This window comes from Amphiura filiformis, chromosome 6 (assembly GCF_039555335.1).
Source record: "Amphiura filiformis chromosome 6, Afil_fr2py, whole genome shotgun sequence".
NCBI lineage: Eukaryota > Metazoa > Echinodermata > Ophiuroidea > Amphilepidida > Amphiuridae > Amphiura > Amphiura filiformis.
In genome coordinates, this window is record NC_092633.1 from 75,876,038 (window position 1) to 75,897,288 (window position 21,251).

At 37.8% G+C, this 21,251-nt stretch overlaps 1 protein-coding gene and 3 non-coding genes across 4 annotated transcripts in view; 2 read left to right on the top strand and 2 right to left on the bottom strand.

Moving 5' to 3' along the window:
• LOC140154766 (uncharacterized) overlaps positions 1-21,251 on the top strand; it is a 43,170-nt gene that overhangs the window by 1,725 nt on the left and 20,194 nt on the right. The window contains exons 2-9 of the mRNA XM_072177333.1: positions 977-1,102; positions 1,426-1,650; positions 4,297-4,527; positions 4,728-5,045; positions 5,590-5,718; positions 5,947-6,048; positions 6,280-6,510; positions 7,397-7,525. Of these exons, the coding sequence (XP_072033434.1) occupies positions 977-1,102; positions 1,426-1,650; positions 4,297-4,527; positions 4,728-5,045; positions 5,590-5,718; positions 5,947-6,048; positions 6,280-6,510; positions 7,397-7,525 (1,491 nt within the window). The remainder of the gene's footprint in view (positions 1-976; positions 1,103-1,425; positions 1,651-4,296; positions 4,528-4,727; positions 5,046-5,589; positions 5,719-5,946; positions 6,049-6,279; positions 6,511-7,396; positions 7,526-21,251) is intronic.
• Positions 15,457-15,529, bottom strand: Trnav-aac (transfer RNA valine (anticodon AAC)). The gene has a single exon. It is a non-coding gene; the product is annotated as a tRNA-Val (tRNA).
• Positions 18,230-18,302, bottom strand: Trnav-uac (transfer RNA valine (anticodon UAC)). The gene has a single exon. It is a non-coding gene; the product is annotated as a tRNA-Val (tRNA).
• Trnav-aac (transfer RNA valine (anticodon AAC)) lies at positions 20,912-20,984 on the top strand. Its single transcript has one exon. It is a non-coding gene; the product is annotated as a tRNA-Val (tRNA).

The window sequence follows — 21,251 nt, forward strand, 5'->3', positions numbered from 1 at the left end:
TAATCAAAGACTGTGTGGAGACAATTTACTGCCTGCTTGGCAGCTCTTCGACGAAAACGTGTCAGGTGTATCGAGGTGGCAACTGTGCATAGATGGTTTATAAGAGAATCATCGTTTTTGTGTAGAAACCTTTCCATATGCGGTGATCCGAATCGGTGACAATAAGAGCACATTCCTATTAGCCCAACGTGATAGTTGCAATGAGACGATTCACTTATAATATTCCTAGCTATAAATGTAAACAGAGAAACAAGTAGCAGCGTTATACTGTCAGCACGTGGTCTGAATGGGCTACCCGAATTATACATGGTGGTGTCATATCTTATCGATATTCATACTTAGATCTTTGAATGCCCTATCTCAAAATTCTGAATATATCCTGTTATTTTTGGTTTCTTTAAACCCATTAGCTTCAGGAGATTGTAAGGCTTGCACTTGAATATATGTGTTGAAAGAATATGATAAGCTTCAGTCTGCGTATTGAAAACTGAGCATGCGTCTTGAAAACAAAAACTGACAAAAAAACCGAATTTTCTTGAGTTGACACTAAGGTGCATAAGAATCCTTCGCAAATCGTAAAAATGAGTCCTTCCAGCTGCTGATGAGTGGCAAATGCGCATGCGTAGTGGGAAAGAAACGTAGGCCTATCTATCCATCGTACAGAGCTGTACTGTACAGGTGGTGTGTCGAAGTCATTGATGGTGTGTGGCAATCGTATTTTGCCTCAGTCCCTCGGCCCATATCTCAAAACTATTAAACACAGCGGAACAAAATCGCCATGCGTGGCTGTGAATAACTAGTGGATCACTATGTCGATTTCGGACACGAAGATATATGGATGATCAGATGACGCTGTGCTACATGTTGTAGAGCAAGTACAATACACAATTATACCCGGTCTGGAGACCAAGTCCTTGCGATTAAAACAATACAATGCTATTCAATACTATATCAATGCCTAAACTCTCAATTTCAGAGATTTTCATCTTCCAACAGCCAGAATATATTCTGGAGGAAACACCAGCAGGTAATAATGTCAATCTTGACGTGATAATTTCTAGAAGTGGAGATGTCGCAGAAACGAGTCTAGCTACAACAGTTAGTAAGTCAAAAGCTTATCAAAATACCCTGCAAACTGCAAACACACGACGGTTTACAGAAAAGGTTTAAACGTCGGCTTATATAAAGGGAAAACGTTTTAATAACATTCATAAGACATTTTTGAAAACGTGATGCAAAACATTCTAACACCATTTTGCTTTATCAGTGGAGGGGTATTTGGGTTAATGTGATGTGTGCATGCAGGGGTGGGGTGTGTGAAGATGCGAGGGATAGTGTGCACAAGCACTGAGCATAGTCTTGTTGAAACTGTGATATCAACATCATTACACATTTTAAATCAAAAAACAAACTATTACCTTGCAGCATTGAGTACCGCTTGTCCAATTGGAGTTCAGGCAACTGCAATTTCAGGATCTGATTATACTGCGCCAACAACGGTAGTATTTAATGCCGGAGATCTCCTCGAAGAAATCCAAGTTGCAATCATAGCTGATGATGACGAAGAATATCGAGAATTCTTTTGTTTGACAATAACAACCAATCCTGGAAGCCAATATACATCGAGAATATATATCCCAGGGAATGACTGTAAGTCAGCAATTTTCGGTGCAATAATTTTAAGTCATTAAATGTGTTGGTAATGACATATGATTTGAAAACTACACATGATTTAATCTTAAGTCATAGGAATAAATGGTAATACGATATACAGAATACTCACAAAGTGTACAATTTCTATAATCTGTAGCTAAACTGTAAAAGAGTGAAATTTACTCAATCTCAATGTGGTTTCGTCGGTAACGGTGCTGCTACACATCTAAACCAACGTTGACCCTTCACTCGCATGGAAGACGCAAATTGAAATTAATTTTCACTCGCATGGAGGACGCAAATTAATTTTGACTCCTATTTCTTGTGAAGTTGTGATATGCTCTATGACATTATTTTTGAAAACCCCTAAACTCGTTGAGTTGACAACAGATGCAGGCAAACTATTCTACATCTTGGTTGTGGCTGGAAAGAAGGAGTTCTTGTAACTATTTAGCCTGGTTGATGTTACTTTCAACTTGAGTTGGTGCCCTCTGGTGAGCCTGGTATTCAGAGTTCAATACTCATCCATCTGCATGAACATCGATGAGCTTGTTGACCATCTTGTAAAAGGTTGTGAGCCATTTCCTATTCTTCTTTCTTCCAATGTATTCTAGTTAAGTTCTTGCAAAATCTTGCTCAATGACCCAGGTTCTCTGTTGTAATACCTCTTGCAGAATCTCGTAGCCTGGCGTTGGACTCTTTCCAAAACAGATATATTTGATTTCTTATAAGGACACCATGCAGCTGTACCATACTCCAAGTGGGTACGGACAAGCGTCGAGTAGGCAGTAATTGTCTTCATCTTTTCTTGGTAACTCCAAAGATTTGTTTTGAAAATACCTATAACTCGCTGGGCCTTTTTAATTGCATGCTGAGTTTAGATGTCTCAATCCAATGTGTTGGCTAATTGAACCCCCAAATATGGATGAGAGATTTCCACATCCAATTTTTCACTGCAGAATGTGTACTTGTGGCTCGGCACTTCTTGTGTGCACCAAAGCTGATGACACGTCATTTTTTGGATTGAATTGAACTGCATCAACCATTTATCCTGCCACTGCTTCAACTTTATGAAATCATTTTGCAAGAACACAGCATCAGATGGTGACCTGATATTTTATATACTAAACAGTCACGAGTCATCTGCAAAGAGTCTACATCTAGCATCCAGGCTGTTGGGTAAGTCATTAATATATAGCAAGAACAACAGTGGTCCTAAGACCGCGCCCTGAGGCACTCCGGAGAGCACATCATCTAGTTGAGATTTAGACTCATCAAGGACAACACACAACACTCTGCTTCCGATTGGTCAGAAAGTTATCTAGCCGCTTCAGTAGGGATCCTTTTAACCCATAATAATGTAATTTGTGGATAAGTCTTTTATGCGGCACTTTGTCGAAGGCTTTACTAAAGTCGAGCACTCCCACGTCCACAGTCGTCTTGGAACTGATGGTATTTAGGCTTCTTGCGATGTCTTTAATAGTCAGGATCATTGGATCAGTTACGACTCTGTTGACCGCTTGGCTCTAAAACCACGCTGGTTATCATCAAGGATGGAATTAGCATCAAGATGTTTCATGATGTGACTGTGTATTATGTGTTCGAGCACGGTACAGATGACAAAGGTGTTAAGGACACTGGTTTGTAATTTCTAGGGTTAGATTTCTCCCCCATTCTTTTTAAACAGGTCTGTGATGTTTGCCATTTTCCAATCATCAGGTACATCTCTCGTGTCCAATGCTTCCTCAAGATCTGATCTTCTTGAACAAGTCTTTTCTACATTGTCGAAACTGTTCCCATACAGTCTTCTGATTAATCTGACTTTTAGTTCTGTTGTATCTGCGTTATTTATGCCTATATTCTGCGAAGCTGTCTATTAAACCAGTGTAAATCAAAGCTAGGTTTGCTAAGGCGCTGGGGCACATGGGTTTCCATTGTTTTCAGAATTGCTGGATTGATGTTAATCCACTTCTCATTAGCTGACTGTCCAGTGGTCTCATTGAAGTACCTCTTACCAAACGCTGTTAAATCTTCAAAGATACCATCCAAGTTCGCTTTCTTGTGGATGTAAACTTTCCTCCGTGGTATCCTTTTGATGTTCGGAGCCAAGGACAAATCCACCACCCAGTGTCATGATCAGATATTATCTTGTACCTCCAATTTACTCACTTTATTGGCATTGTTTGTAAATACTAATTCAAGTTCATTGCTACACGTTTTGGTCATTCTTGTTGGCTTAACTGGTGAAAACCATGTTATTCAGTGATACCGAGCGATTTAGTTGCGGCCTGCGTACTGTATACCACTTACGATGACCCTGTTTGATGGCCAGTCTATATTTGGAAGGTTAAAATCTCCCAAAAGAAGAACATTGGTTTTGTTTATATTGTCACCAATCTTGAGCAAGGTCTCATTTAATGCATCAATTCTAAAGCCACAAGAATCCTCCTTCTCATACTCTATCTCCGGTTTGTGCCTATATTATGGCTCCTTGAAGAGTGAAAATGTCACTCTCTGGAGTGCATAAATACTTACTCTTTCGATGCACACTTTTACATTAACATGATTAAGAGAGTATAACGTGGAATAGGAATTGCACATTGTGTATTAATTCATTTTGCTACCCATTCTTTTAATTAACAGATTGCCTCCATACATCCAGTCCGATTAGTTCAAATGCCAATTCGATAGATCCTCAGAATTTTGATTACATATACGTTGGTCCGTGGCTCGTTGGTAATCCCGGCATTCCTGACGCTTTTGACATCGATGTTCTTCCTGAACCACAGGCAGATGGTGGGAATGGAGAACAAATTAACATATGGTTAAGAAATATTGCTGACCAAAGTGTCAATGGCAACTACTATGGGTTGTGTAAGTATATCCATAAAACGCTGCAGTCATTTACTTTCTGGATGTAGACTAATATCGGCCGGCCACACGATTGAAACAGAGCCAATAACGTCAGATAGCTAAAACAACATGCTTGCTGTGTGAAGATTACACAGTGCCTAAGTTTTGAGTGAGCTATAGGTTGTACAAATTGGATTTAAATATTGTTTTCTTTTATTTAGTACTTGATATTGTTGACGCGATAGACGATCCTTTCAATGGTAATGGTGTTGCGGAAGAGGATTCCATAGTTGTCAAAGATGCTTCTACCTTTGTGGGTACTTTAAATGACAACAGTGCTACTGGTATTGACGTGGTGGCTACAGCAGGAGATGACTTCACCGTCCAATACACTGAATCCAATGCACAATTTGTGCTGACAGATCGGGGGAATAATGCACAATACAATGCTGATGATAATGGACAACCCATAGACGTGAGTCATGTATTTGTGTCCAGTGGAAATGACAATTCTGCGTCATGGACTTTGTGCGGCATGCGTAAGTAATTCATACCTCTGGGTTAAACGGATCAAGATAATAGAGGTTATCCACTTTACTCATGTGTGACTTCTAACAAAAGGCGCTGGTTCCCATAGTATTCCTCATTCAAACCAATTCAATGCATGACCTTGGAGTTACTTGCATGACTTTGGCGGGCTATTTTAAAACAGTCGTCATGGTTGCACATGCAGGTACTTCTTTTGAAAATCCTAAACAAGGTATATAGCAGTCGCTGATAGGATAGGTATATGCAGCTTATAGAACATGGATAACTTTTATAGGGATGGGTTTACACACACAATACAAGCACCGACAAATAATACCCTGTCTGTCTACCATTTGAAGACACAAGATATAATAAAAAAAAATGCAACATTATACGCTTGGCTAGAATATGTTCATGTAGGTGATGATTAAAAAGAAGCATTCCAATGCGCATTTGAAAGGGTCCTTTACCAAGCGGCAAATCACAATGCGGTCTTGGCATAATGCATTATTGCCTCAACTGCAATCTGCATAAACCTTCCTTTTCTATTTTCAGTTCCTAGAAGATTACCAACTGTGAGTGCTTCTGCTTCTGGATTTAAAGTTGGTAATGCCCCAATCAAGGCGATGGATAACGACCGCAACGAAAATGGCAACGTGCCGAACACAGGTTGCTTCATTTCAGGTATTTATAGAATCCGTTCTCATTTTATTTACAATCAAATGAAATCAATAAATCAAGCATAATCAGTCACTACATATTATAATCGTATACAAATGATTTTTGTTTGTATGAATTTATCTTTTATTTCATTATGTTTTATCATCGAAATAAAATGTTCCTAAAATGTTAATCAACAACTGTTTTTGATCAACTAATAATGAACAATGTATTTTATTTGCTGTTGTTTAGACTCAGTCACAGATCCTTGGCTTCAAATAGACTTAGGCCGAGAGTTTGCTGTAATGATGGTTCTTATCTGGCCAGTTACTCCAGACGGAACTACTGCTCAACGTAAGACCGACCAAATGTATATTCTTAATTATGACGCAGTTTGCGATAATGGAGAAATGTTTTTAAACAACAGATATCAAATTCGAGGTGACGAATCGTTTTCATCATAAGAATTGACCCGTAACAAAACAAACAAACAACAAACACAGCTTACACTTAGAAATAATCAAATACTCTTTCGTCCGTATGCAGAAATGGTGACTGCGACTTTTCTAAATAATTTTTCCACAGCTTCTTGGTTGGACAATGCAGATGTGTACGTGGGATCTTGTCCAGCAACAACAAGTGCCACCCTTACCAGCAACAATTTATGTCACAATAATATCGGGGTCGTCGGTGTTAAGACCGTTATAGAGGCGCAATGCGGAGCAAACTCATATGGGAGATATGTGTACGTACATCTGGACACGACAGCGGCGAGGACACTTGCACTTTGTGAAGTAGAAGTTTACGGAGATGATGGTAATACTTCTTTCTTGGCTTTCTCTTTCTTGCATCGTAGCTCTCCTACTGCCTTTGTCCCTCCTACTTTTTCCTCATCTTCAAATTTTTGGTCATAATCATACTGTGACCTGTTACAACGACATGAGCGTAAAGTCGCAAGTTGGTAGTTTCGAGACATCCTGACTGACTGAATTGATGTTCTTTGCTTGCCGATGCCGCACACCTGTTAACATGGTTAAGCCAGTAGTATGTCCAAGAATGGCCCATTGTGCCATACTGCTGGCTTGAACTGGTGCGCAAGAAACAAAGACCACCAACGCAGTAGCTGGGGCGTCTTGACACTACCAACTTGCGACTTTATGCTCATTTCGTGGCAGCAGGTCACATATTCTTGTTCCGATTCTTTCTCTTTCAATTATTTCTCTTTTGTTAATAAAAGTTCTAGCTGTCAAGTTAGCTCAATCGGCAAGGCAGTAAACAGCTAAACCCTGTATATGACGGCTAAGAGTTCGACCCCGGCAGCGTCGTTGATAGTTTGTTCTCGTGAAAAACTTGAGCTGCTTTGGAGCTTAGCTGGACAAAGAGCTTATTGTTAATTGTCCTATTGTATCCGCTATGAAACTTGATGAACTGATTCTGGGAACAAAGCTTTCTTGTTATTGTATGTCTAAGGTCTGCATGCATATTGACAAATACCTGTTATTGTTGTTAAATATTTTTGAAGTGATTTTGGCCACCGGTCATGGCAACCTCACCCTGTAAAGTACGCAAAGACATCGTGGGTTTGGCATAGCGTACCGTAAATCAGTAAGGATTCAAAATCATAAACAAAATCCTCCAATATAAGCTATCTTTAAATTCATCTTTTCATTCACTAACTTACTGCATATTTTTTGTTATATAGTTCCTGTTGATGACGAAGCAACTGTAGAGTTTTCAGCTGCCACATTTGCAATCGCAGATGACGAGAGTGCACAATCTGTCACTATTACTGCAATTAGGCATGGTGCTGGCCTGACGTGTACCTCAGTCGGTAAGGGCGTTTGCACAATTAAATCGTAAACTTGCATGTGTGTATGTCCGTTTTTCAAAAGGTATTTGATATAATTGAACGAGTAAATATAGTGTACAAAGTGGTAAAGCTGCAATGCTATCTACTTTGTGTACTATCAGTGTGATAAATGTCTTCATAATAGATGTAGGCTATATACATCATCGTATGTGCTGTTTAATTTGTCAGCTCACATCATGAAGGTGTGCAATGCGGGTGCGGGGATGTATGTTGGTTTGCAAAAAAATATTTGTTATAATTGAATGCGTAAATTTGTAAACAAAGGTAATGCAGAAAGTGGTAAAACTGCAATGCTATCTACTTTGTACTGTCAGATCATTGTGTTGTTTACATTGTCAGCTGACACCATGAACGTGTGCAATGCAGGTACGGGGGATGTATGTTGTTTTGCAAAAGATTGTTATAATTGAGTGAATTGAATGCGTAAATTTGTAAACAAAGGTAATGCAGAATGTGGTAAAACTGCAATGCTATCTACTTTGTACTGTCAGATCATATACATGTGTTGTTTACATTGTCAGCTGACACCATGAACGTGTGCAATGCAGGTACGGGGGATGTATGTTGTTTTGCAAAAGATATGTGTTATAATTAAAATGCGTAAATTTGTAAACAAAGGTAATGCAGAATGTGGTAAAACTGCAATGCTATCTACTTTGTACCATCAGTGTGATAAATTTCTTCATATAGATAATGATCGTATGTGCTAAACATAGAGGTTATCCACTTTACTCATGTGTGACTTCGCATTAGGAAATGAATCTGGAGAATACCGTCTGTTAAAGTACTATGCTGACCTTACGCTCCAGTAATTTCAGACGATTGAGCTCAGTAATACATCAAAGAATGTCTCCCAATTCATGAAAACAAATAGATAATCAGCTTATCGGATTAAAAGCTTGAGGCATTTCAATTGCAAGGCCCATTACTTATACACCAACAACAACATAGACCTACAAGTGCATGGAGCTATTAAAGATGGAGAAGCAATAGATTATATAACGCATTGTTCACTTGTGCCGATTTGAAATCTGACAAGCTATTCATCGAAAGGTACCATTTGTTTGGGACAAAGGGCTTCCGCCATTAAATCGGTAAGCTGACCCGACAGTGAAGTGATCAAACGAAAGGCGCGTGAAAGCGACTACTGGAACGAAAAGTACCTTTTGTTACCATAACACACAAGGGTGTGATTGAGTAGCCGTAAGCACAAAATGCATACATTAGCCGCTGATGTACAGTTCGTGATCACCCCACTAACTTTAGGTGCTTCATTTAAATAAATTGAATACGCTTGCTGAATGATTACACATCAAGGCTGCCATGTCTGCATGTCTATAGTACTGTATAATGGTAATAGCTACGTATACATGTAACAAATAATAAGTATACCGGTATAGGCCTATAAAAGTTGTTTCACAAATTGACATTTTATTTTATTTTAAGAAGGCGAATGTCATAAACAGTGGCGTACTGAAGGGGGGCAGCTCTTCTGTGAGAGGTCTTGGGAGGGGATGAGGGAGGAAGAGGTGAAAGAGGGGTTATGAAGAATGAGAGGGGGACTGGAGGAAGAGAGAAAGAGGAAGAAATAAAGAGAAATAAATAAATATATGAAAGTAAATAAATAGAAAGGTAAGAAAAATGATAGGAATGAGAGGGGACAAAAAGTAAGAGGGGATGGAGAAGGGAAGGGAGATAAGGTGTTGTGCATTTGGCAATTTTGGAGGGGGTGGGTTCAAAATGACCCCATAGGATTATACGGGGGTCAAAATTTCAAATTGCTCAAATACCCCTTTCAAATATATCAAATTATTCACATAAATAAATAAATAAATAAATAAATAAATAGATAAATAAATAAACGAAAAAAAATTGAACAAATTGTAGCGTAGCATTAAAATCATAAATATAACCATTGCTGGCAAGCGGATTCGAACCAACGATATTGACATTACCAGTCTGATGCTCTATCACTGAGCTATGACAGCATCTAGTGATGAGGGTCGAGTTTTTAGCGTATACAGTGTTTGTCTGTGATAATGCCGCCTCGTGAAATAAATAAATATAAAATCTCAATTTTTAATTTAAATTTATTTGATAATTTTCTAACCTATATTTTCTTTAGAGCAGGGACAAATATTTCCTTTTATCCAATTTGACCGCTAAATAAGAATCTACTTCTTTTATTACTGATTTAATTCCGCGATTTGTTCCATTAAGCAATATCAAAGATTAATGTCACACATCTCACAACAGATATGTAGTTGGCGTAGTGGTCTTTTAACCGGGAGGTACCGAGATCGATTCCCACCTCTGCTTGCAATTTTTTTTCAAGACTGGGAAATAATAACCTGACATTCGCCGCTGACATTCGTTATGCATGGGTTATAACTTGCTAAACTTTGCTCCTTCCGTGAAAGGGTACATTATTTTGGCACTACATTATTTCTTTTTTTTCCACATTGCTGGTATTAAATATCAAATGGTCATAATTGGCGGTCACTTCAAATCATCCCCAACTGAACGAGGTTCAGGAATGTCCTCTCATTGTTAATTGTTGGTTAACCCACTACTTGAACAGGATTTAGCCAAAGCACACAAAGACTTAAGCTTTTTACTAACTCTATACATAAGTATAAGCTTATTATCCTCTTCAACAATAGGATTAAAGATTGGTGTTTGACTGGTCTAAGATAAGAAACATGTCGGACAAATATTTGGGACATATGAATACAATTAAACAGTCATCTTGAGTGTTTGTTGTAGTACCATCGTGTTTACAATTGTGAAAATTGTGCCAATGTCTTGGGTACAATAACTGATCTCCATTTTTATAATGATCACCCAGCGACAAAACTTCTGGTATAACATTGTGACAACTGTATCGTTGGTATATATCGTTGGCAAGCATTTCAGCTGTAATCATGACCATGTACAGAATCTCCTACCATATGAGAGACACCTACCGCATAGATACAACATACAGTTTTCTTCAACATGTTGGAGAGACGGCAATAGGGCCTACTCAACTCTTCTTGTAAAAAGTATTAACTCATTTAAAGTCAACAAATTTGTCAAGCACCAACCCAACAAAATGCAAGCTGGTTTATTTTGTGCATCCTGCTCAGCGGTGATGTTGAACTCAACCCAGGGCCACCAAATGGTCCCCAGTGCAACTGATGTGCCAAAGTCGTCCGCAAATCAGGGCTAACTTTGTGCGATATTTGCAACGCATCTTTACACAAACAATGTGCCATCGAGGGCAAGTTCTGTCAGAGTTGTTTTTACCCATGTGGACTCTGTAAAGAATGTGTAGTGGAGGGAGTTGATGCTGCAGTGCAGTGTGATGGTTGTGACTTTTGGCTGCATGATAAATGTACCAATATGGATGAGGCCACTCATGATCGCCTAGCAAACAGCGACGAGCTTTGGTTCTGCCCTGATTGTGTAAATAGCATCGAGAGAGAAAGTACCTCTGACTCAGCCGATGTGGATGACTCAGCCAGTATGGATGACTCAGCCAGCACGGATAACGAGTCTGGTGACTCGCGTGAAAATCAAACCAATTCCAAGAACAAGAAACCTTTACGTTCAGTTGTGAAACCATTTCTGCGTTGCCTTATGATTAACTGCCGTAGCATTGTGAATAAACCAGCTGATCTAGCAGCTATGATAGATTTGCACAACCCAGACGTGATATGTGGGACTGAATCTTGGCTGCATGATGGTGTAAACAGTGCTGAAATATTCCCGCCTACATTTACCGTGCTTAGAAAGGACAGGCAGACTATCACCCATGGTGGAGGGGTTTTCCAGGCAATTAAAACTGATCTCATTTGTACCCACCGTAAAGATCTGGACTCATCATGTGAAATAATATGGAGTGAGTTGAACTTGAAACAAAATAAGCCTCTGATAATAGGCAATTATTTCTACAGGACGTCTGAAGACAATCATGGGCTTAGGATTGATGAAGTAAATACATCAATTCTAAAGATGAAGGAACAATCCAATAACAGTAATCTGCTTCTAGTTGGAGACTTCAACCTACCCAACATTGACTGGCCAACTAATTATGCGGTTAGTTACCCAAGAGGGTACAGTAGGATAGCTGCTCAGAAGCTCACCAACTTGGTAGAAGACCACAATCTTGACCAACTAGTCACAGAACCCACAAGGCACAAAGATGACTGTAACAACATCTTGGATTTAGTCTTCACCGACAACACAAACATTGTGAAGAAGGTATCAGTCACAGATGGCATTTCTGACCATGATGCGGTAGTGGTGGACCTAGATCTGAGACCCAGTAGAAAGCGCAAGATCAAACGCAAAATATTCCTGGTGGATAAAGCAGATTTAGAGGCTATTGGTGACCACATTCGTCAATTCTCGGCCGAGTATTTTGCCAAGCTTGTGGACGTTAGTGCTAGTGCTAAGTGGGATGCCATTAAGAACTGTATCCTGGAAGCCATGGAGAAATTTGTTCCCAGCCGGAGTGACAAGCTCAAGGTTTGATGTGGCATGGTTCAGCAGAGCACTCCGTAGACAATGCAGGAAAAAACAAAAGCTTTACAACCGTGCCCGTAAAACCAAGTCTGGTGAAGACTGGAGCACATTTTGCTCAGCTAGAAAGGAATTCACCAGAGCAATTAGAAGCGCTAAAGCTAGATTTGTCAATGAATTTCTGAGTTCCTCCATCAAAGACAAGCCGAAAGCATTCTGGTCTTACATAAAGAACTTAAGACAAGAAAGTACTGGTGTTGGCGATCTTAAGAAGGATAACAAGACCGTTAGCGACACAAAGGAAAAGGCTGAAATGCTGAACCATCAATTCCAAAGCGTTTTCACAAAGGAGAATGACAACACACTCCCTCATGTGAGCTTCTCTCTACCTCATGGAATACCAAACCTGATCATCTCTACTAATGGGGTTGAAAAACTGCTCATGAATATTAATGCTTCAAAAGCTATGAGACCAGATGGAATTCCACCTTGGTTCTTGAAGCTGGCAGCAAAAGATCTTGCTCCATTACTACGAGACATGTTCCAGACTTCGGTTGATAATGGAGAAGTGCCCGATGATTGGAAGATAGCTAATATAGCTCCGATCTTTAAAAAGGGTGATCGTGCAGAGCCTGCGAATTATCGTCCAGTGTCGCTTACATCTGTAGTCTGTAAACTCCTTGAGCATATTTACACACAGCCATATCATGAAGTTCTTTGAGCAGAACAGCATTTTGTCAGATACCCAACACGGATTCAGAGCCAAGAGGTCAACTGAGACCCAGCTGATACTTACCATCAATAACTTGGCGTCCACCATGGAAGACAAGAAAACCATCGACGTGGCGATATTGGATTTCACGAAAGCATTTGACAAAGTGCCTCACAAACGTCTCATGCATAAGCTCCATCACTTAGGGATCAGAGGATCATTACACTCTTGGATTTCCAACTTCCTGTCAAGTCGACAGCAACGAGTAGTTATTGACGGCGAGTCATCCTCGGCAGCAGCTGTTACGTCAGGTGTTCCTCAGGGAACGGTCTTGGGACCACTATTATTCCTGTCATATATAAATGACTTACCTGACAAGCTGACCTAGCAAGTCAGAATGTTCGCTGACGATTGCCTTGTTTACCAGCCTATTTCATCTGACAAGGACATATCTTCGCTTCAAAATGATCTCGAGCTGTTGGAGTCCTGGCAGAATGATTGGCTCATGGATTTCAATCCGTCAAAGTGTTGTACCATATCCTTTGGATCATGGAACCCCACCAAGAGGAAATACACCTTTTGTGGTGTGCCGCTATCATCTGAAGAATCCCATCCTTACTTGGGGATTGAGCTCCACAACACTCTCAGTTGGAATAAACAAACCAAAAAAGCTACAAGTAAAGCTCAGAGAGTCCTTGGTGTAATTAGGCGTAACTTGTGGAGTTGCAGTGAAGAGGTTAAATCCACAGCGTACCTCTCTCTGGTGAGACCTCACCTTGAATATGCAGTGGCAGCATGGGATCCACATACAATCTGCAACAGTAAATCTCTGGATAGGGTGCAAAGACAAGCAGCCAGGTTCTGCAAAAGAAACTACAGCAGAGAGGAAGGAACAGTCACAAGACTTCTAGAAGATCTCCAATGGGGTGATCTAAGAGTGCGGAGAAAAATCAAGAGATTGACCATGCTCTACAAAATACACAACAACCTTGTAGCTATCTCTCCAACATCTCATCTCAAGTTGAATACTAGAAATACTAGGGGCCATCAACAGAAATTTTTTGAGCACAGGGCCAACAAAGATGTGTTCAAGAACTCCTTCTTCCCTAAGACAATAGCTGAATGGAACAAAATGCCAGCTTATGTGATTAACTCTAAGACAGTGGAAGCCTTCAAAGTCAACGCAACAAAGCATTTCTCAAGTCACTAAATCTTCATGCGAGTCACCAGGTCATTTCAGTTGGTGTGATATGCACATTGTGCACCTTAATTACCGACTTAAACAAAAGAAGAAGAAGAACCTGTATGCATATTTTGCACTGTAACTTGAAATTCAATTTGCCGACTTTACGAGCGGTTTGAGATGGATGGTCACATTATGTGCTAGTGTCATTGGTTATTGTTAAAAGGCAATAAGGTGTGTAATTGCAATATTTCCTCTGAATAGGAAAGACTCTCTACATCGAACTATGGATGCTGGTGGTTCGCAATACTGTTATTTAGGAGAAGGTATCTTCCAAATCAAATTCGAAATGTACATAAACAACAGTATTTTTGGTTTTTATATATTGGTGTTAATCATACATCTTAAGATTTGTTTTTTCTTAACTTGCTTTTGTATTGCGCCTCGAACATCTTGTATTGTAAATCCATTGGACCAAGTAAAAATAACAAAAATGTTTAGCGTCCCCTCTAGCTTCCTTTTTTAAAGATTCTTAAATTTTCTTTTTATTTTCTGAAATATCAGTTATAACTTTTTAATGAAGATATTTGAGAAGGTCTATAGCCTTCTACAGCCTTACAAATGTATAAGAAGCATTTCAGGAAAGTTTTGTGATCAGTATAGGGGCTTAACCTACAAACAAAACAGGCCTGCTCCTTTTTGCTATGTATCGCTGTGCACGCAAAAGCGGACCAGGGGGTTGCAACCATTTGTTCAACAAAAAAACCTCCTCCTTCCTTAATTTTTAAATGTATTTTTTCATTCGGCCTTTAGTTAAGTTAATTAATAACTTGAAAATACAGAATATAAGCACATGACCAATGTTATTATTGTTTATTTTAAGATCACAATACAGCATACTTTAGTAAAGCAGAGAGCTGTATCAGCTATGGAGATCATGTGAAAATTTACAAAAATATAGAAATAGATCAACAATACATGAGAAATGCAAATAGATCTCTGATCAAAGGTACAATAGATAAGTTTTAAATTTTTAGTTAAGTTGTACATTTTATTGTAGCCTAAGATGGTGACTGAATTTATTTTTCAGGTATAAATCATGGAAGCTAAGAAAAAGGCCAAAGAAAATAATAGTTGTATCTCATGATATCCCTGCGCACATTTGATTTATGCTGCCCAAAATTGCAGAAGTTAAATTTTATTGTGTATTTAAAAAAAAATTTTTTTTACATATTTGACAGAAAATCGGCGGTAAAATCAATGTTCAATTTCAATTTTGTTTCTGTTCGCTTCGCAACTCCGAAATTATAACTCGAGAAGTACATAACCATTATATAGAATTGTATTTACCTATATTTTGATATTATAAAATACCCAAAATTGGCCTTTTTCAATTTATAAAAATAAAATAAAAAACGCATACCGCATTAGATTCCAAACCCCCATGGGATGAGACAAAACTATTATTTTGTTTTTGCTGAAAAAAAAAATTGTTTCCGCCTGGGCTCGAACCAGGGACCTTGTGCGTGTTAGGCGCACGTGATAACCACTACACTACGGAAACCACTGGGACAATCTATTTATTTCTTTACATTATATCATCTACACAACTTTATATAAAACCCCAAAATGCAGTACTTACATTGATTGATTTATAAAGTTCATGCAAGCGTACAAAAACAATGCGTAACTTTACAAGTTTATCTATGACATACTGAGACGAATATACCTATTCGTCTCAGATGACATGTAATTATTTTAAATTTTATCTGCTTTCTAATTGTTTTAGGCCAAATAAAAAATAAACATGTTTCACGTCCCCTCCCGCTACCTTTTTTGAGGTTTCAACAATTATATTTTTATTTTTTGAAATTCAGTTATAACTTTTCAAAAAATATGTCTTGGAAGTAGAGATGCATTACTGCAGTTACTGTCCGTTTTCCTATACACAATACACAGTGCTCTCACCATTGACGCGTGACCTCTACAAAATGATGTATGTTGGGAGAATGGACACTTGCCTAGTTAACATCACTGTGTGAAAAATAACCAGCCAATATTTTATTTATTCTCCAAAACTTCTAGCAAATATATTTCTCTAACATGACCTAAAATTACAGCTAGGTTAGATGTTCAGAAATGGTCGCACTTTTGTAAAATATGAGTGAGGGCAAGGCATAGCTAGCCAACTCCCCGTGTTAATTGAATGGAGATTTGACCGAAAATATTGGTATCGGACCGCTCACTTCTGAAGGATGCCACAAAAAACGGTACAAGCTACATTTAAACTATTCTAAATAGGTTCTAGAAAATATAGTTTTGTAACATGTCCTAAATTTTTAGCTAATTTAGATGTTTGGAGAGGGTCGCACTTTTGTGTTTTAGGAAGGATATGTAAACGACAGATAACACCAAAAATATGAAGAAATTATTTCCAAACCGTGTTAAGTCAACAATCATTATGTTGCTCATTTTGAAGAATGCTGGTTAACAAAAAGCAGGTCTTTGTCTCATTTCGTGAACAAAGGTACACGTACCATTGTTTCCTTTCGTTTCCTTTATAATCGGTTAACCAACTGAACCTATAATACCAGCTTTATTGCGATGTCGCACATTGAAAACAGACACTTGTGCACAACCAGAGAAGATCTGATTTAATCAGTTGAGCTGCTTCAATGAGTGTTATCTTGGTTTAATAGCTTTTAATGGGGTTTAAGTCCTGCAAAGGTCGAGATGAATTCTACTGTAGACATGACTGCATCATGGCTTTCTATTGCCTTGCTAATACACAAGAAACACTTTTGTAAGGTTTTGCGATAATTAGAGAGGGGCTACCTCTCAGAACAACAAATAAAAAGAGGTCTCCTTTTTCCAGGCATAATTGTATACCGCTAAAGCAGCTCTAATTATGGGTATTTACACCGATGTTGTGATAATATAGAAAATAAAAAGACCCCTCTTCCTCCTTTTTTTCAAAAACCCGGACGTGAAACATGTTTTTTATTTTACTTGGCCTTACTTCTCACTCTCTTATCTCCCTCTCCATGCGCGTATTTTTTTTTTTTTTGGGGACCTTTGGGGGCGAGAGCCCCCCGGGGTCAAAGTAGGGGGCGGCAAAAACGAAGGGGGGGAAAGAAGATGGGGAGGCAAAAAGAAGAAGGGGCGGCAAAAAGAATTAGTAAAGAAAAAAGGGCGAAAGAAATCATTGCTTTTAGAGCGCTAGCGCCTAAAATCCCTTTTTTTTTTCTTTTTTTTTTTTGCTTTTCACTTTTCAAACCACCGAAAAAAATTGGGTCAACCTTTTGGGCTGTTGAGGAAGGGGCGGCAAAATGTGATATTCTTCAGCCCCCCGGGATAGGAGCGGCCACGGTACGCCACTGCTCTCTCTCCCTCCCCTCTTCCCCTTTCCTCCCATCTCCCACCCATCTCTCCTCCCTCCCTCCAACCATCCTTCTGTCTCGAACTTAATTTCTTTCTCACTCATATAAAAGTCACCAACTTTTCACAAAGTTGCTTGAAACTTTCTTTAAATTGCCTGAAGTTGTTGACAACACGCTTTTTTTGGGGGGTCTGTTCTTTTCCTACTTTTTTATTTTCTTAAAATTATACAAACGACAATATTTTTGTTTTGTTTGTATTGGTGTGCATCATTGTATATCTTCATATTTTCTTTAAGTTTGTAATTTTGTTTTTCTTAACTTGCTTTTGTATTGCGCCTTGAACATCTTGTTTTGATGGTATGTGTACGCGTTATAAATCCATTAAGTTAATTGAATTAATAACTTGAAAATACATACCAGTAATATGTTATTATTATTTCAAACATCCATTAGAAAAGCGGAGAGCTGTATCAGCTCTGAAGATCATGTGAAAAATTGGAATCATGGAATTGCAAGCTGAGAAAAAGGCCAAAGAAAATAATAGTTTTGTCTAATGTTCCCTGCTCGCATTTGATTTATTTTATATTATTATTTTTTCTATTCGTTTTTGTTTTTGTTTTGTTTTGTTTTGTTTTTTAAACAAAATTCGACTGATAATCGGCTGTAAAATCGATGTTTAATTTCAATTTTGTTTCTGTTGGCTTCGCAACTCCATTATTATATATAATTGAATTTACATGTGTTTTGATATTATAAAATACCCACAATAGGCGTTTTTCAATTTGATAAAAAAAAAAATAAAAAACCGCATACTGCATTAGATTTCAAACTCCCATGGGACATGATACAAAGCTATTATTTTGTTTGACCCAACAAAAAAAAGTTGTTTCCGCCTGGGCTCGAACCAGGGACCTTCCGCGTGTAAAGCGGACGTGATAACCACTACACTACGGAAACCACTGTGACAATATTTCAATTTGTTTACTTATCAACTACACATTTTTATATTGGGCCTATACCAAAATGCAATACTAACATTGATTGGTTTATAAAGTTCTACAAGTGACCTTATCAATGAAATGCTTCATCAGTTGTGTTCAATACTTAATCCGATAAGTGATCGATGAAGATGTGATCGTGGAATTAAACCATATGGATGACTTCAATTTCATTGATTCTTTACAATATTAAAGAAAACAACAATAATAAAATACTTATCTTATCTCTCTCCCTACCCTCTCTCTCTCCCTTCCCTCTCCACATCCCCTCCCTCTCTCTAACCATCCTTCTCTATCGCACTTAATTTCTTTCTCACTTAAAAGTTACCAACTTTTCACACAGTTGCTTGAAACTTTCTCAAAATTGCCTAGACCTATTAAACAAAAGTTTGCAAAGTTGCTGAAACTTGCGCACAGATCACACTTGCAAGCGTTTTTAGGAGGTAAAAGGTAAACTTTATATATCTCAAAATACAGTACTTACATTGATTGATTTATAAAGTTCAAACAAAATATACAAGTTTGTAAAATAATTTAACCTGTAGGCCTATGACGTGTAAGTTTTTATCTGCTTTCTAATTGTTTTGCAACTTACTCTCTTATCTCTCTCTGCCTCCCTCTGCCCCTCCCTCTTTCCAACCACCCTTCTCTCTCGCACTTAATTTCTTTTTCACTTAAGGGATCTAAAATGAGCGTTTATTGCGTTTCGACAGTATTTTTTGTGGGACATGAGACCACCTCAGACCTATCGAATTGCATTCTGAATACGAAGCATGTCTTTCTGATATAAAATAATTTTCATTTTTTGAAAATCACAATATAATACAAATTTTATGACAAATTATAAAAATTTGATATTTTTCAAATTTTTTTATATATAACAGTCCTCGAAGTAAATCATATAAATCTAATGATATATTCTTAAAGTGTATGTAGCACGGAGGAAAAGCCGACGGTCAATTGAAAATTTTGACCTTTCATATTGAAGATATGGATTTTTTTCCCAAAAAGACCTTATTTTTTGGGTGTTTTGGGGAAAAAAATCCATATCTTCAATACGAAAGGTCAAAATTTTCAATTGATCGTCGGCTTTTCATCCCGCCTACATACACTTCAAGTATAAATCATCAGATTTATAAAGTTTACTTCAAGTACTGTTAAATATCAAAAATATCAATTTTCAATGATTTGCCATAAAATGTGTACTAAATTGCGAATTTCAAAAATCAAAATTATTTGATATCAGAATGACATTCTTCGTATTCAGAATGCAATTCGATATGTCTGATGTGCTCTAATGTCCCAAAATAAATACTGTCCAAACGTTTATACCACAGCCCTTAAAAGTTACAAACTTTTCAGATTGTTGTTTAGTTTCTCAAAATTGCCAAAAGATAAACCAAAGATAAACTATAGTTTCAACTCACTGAGCGAAATGAATCGGATATCGTCAAAACTCATTTAGTTATTGATAGAAAGAGGTGACACGTTTTTATGTATTCTGTGTTTTGGGTGATTTTTTTTTGGGGGGGGGGTCTTTTTTCCTTCTTTTTTATTATATAAACGACAATATAGTTGTTTTTTATTTCTTTTTTTTTCGAGGGGGGTCTGTTCTTTTTTCCTTTCTTGTTTTCTTCTTTTTTGTTATATAAACGACAATATTTTTGGCTAGTTTGACGTAGTGGTGTTCATCATTGTATATCTTATTATTTTCTTTAAGTTTATAATTTAGTTGTTCTTAACTTGGTTTTGTATTGCGCCTTGAACATCTTGTTTTGATGGTATGTGCGCGTTATAAATCCATTTAATAATTTAATAATATTTTCCCAAGTTATCAATTAACTTAATGGATGTATAACGTGTACACATACCATCAAAACAAGATGTTCAAGGCGCAATACAAAAGCAAGTTAAGAAAACAAAACTACAAACTTAAGGAAAATAAAGATAATAAAGAAAACGAAGAAAAAGGAAAAAAGAGCATACCCCCCACCAAAAAAAAAAATACATAAAAACGTGTCACCTCTTTTTATCAATAACTAAATGAGTTTTGAGGATATCCGATTCATTTTGCTCAGTAATTGAAATTATATAGTTTACCTTTGGGTTAGCTCCTTAAAACGCTTGTAAGTGTGAACTTTGCACAATTTTCAGCAATTTTGCAAACTTTTGAGCGTGTTTTCAGCAACTTTAGGTAATTTTGAATAAGTTTCAAGCAACTTTGTGAAAAGTTGGTGTTACGTGAGAAAGAAATTAAGTGCGTGAGAGAGAGAGAGAGAGAAAGTGAGAGAGAGAGAGAGAGAGTGAGAGAGGGAGGGAGAGAGAGAGAGAGGGATGGTTGGAGAGAGGGAGGAGATATGGAGGGGGAGAGGGAAATGGGAGGAAAGGGGCGGAGGGGGAGAGAGATACGAGAGTGAGAAGCAAAACAGTTAGAAAGCAGATACAAACTTACAAATAATTACATGTCAAACAGATAAACTTATATAGGCCTAACAGTATGTTACCACGTTTGAATGAACTTTATAAATCAATGATATAATGTTCAGAAATAGCCAGATTGTCACAATGGTTTCCGTAGTGTAGTGGTTATCACGTGCGCCTAACACGCGCAAGGTCCCTGGTTCGAGCCCAGGCGGAAACATTATTTTTTTGTTAGGCCAAACAAAATAATAGTTTTGTCTCATGTCCCATGGGAGTTTGACATCTAATGCGGTAAGCCGTTTTTATTTTATTTTCATAATTGAAAATCGCCAATTTTAGGTATTTTTATAATATCAAAATATAGATAAATACAATCCTCTATAATGGTTATGTTCAGCTGAAATAAGGCTAAATCTACTAGCGTTACAATTTTGGAGTTGCGAAGCGAACAGAAACAAAATACAAAATAAAATTCAACTTCTGCAAT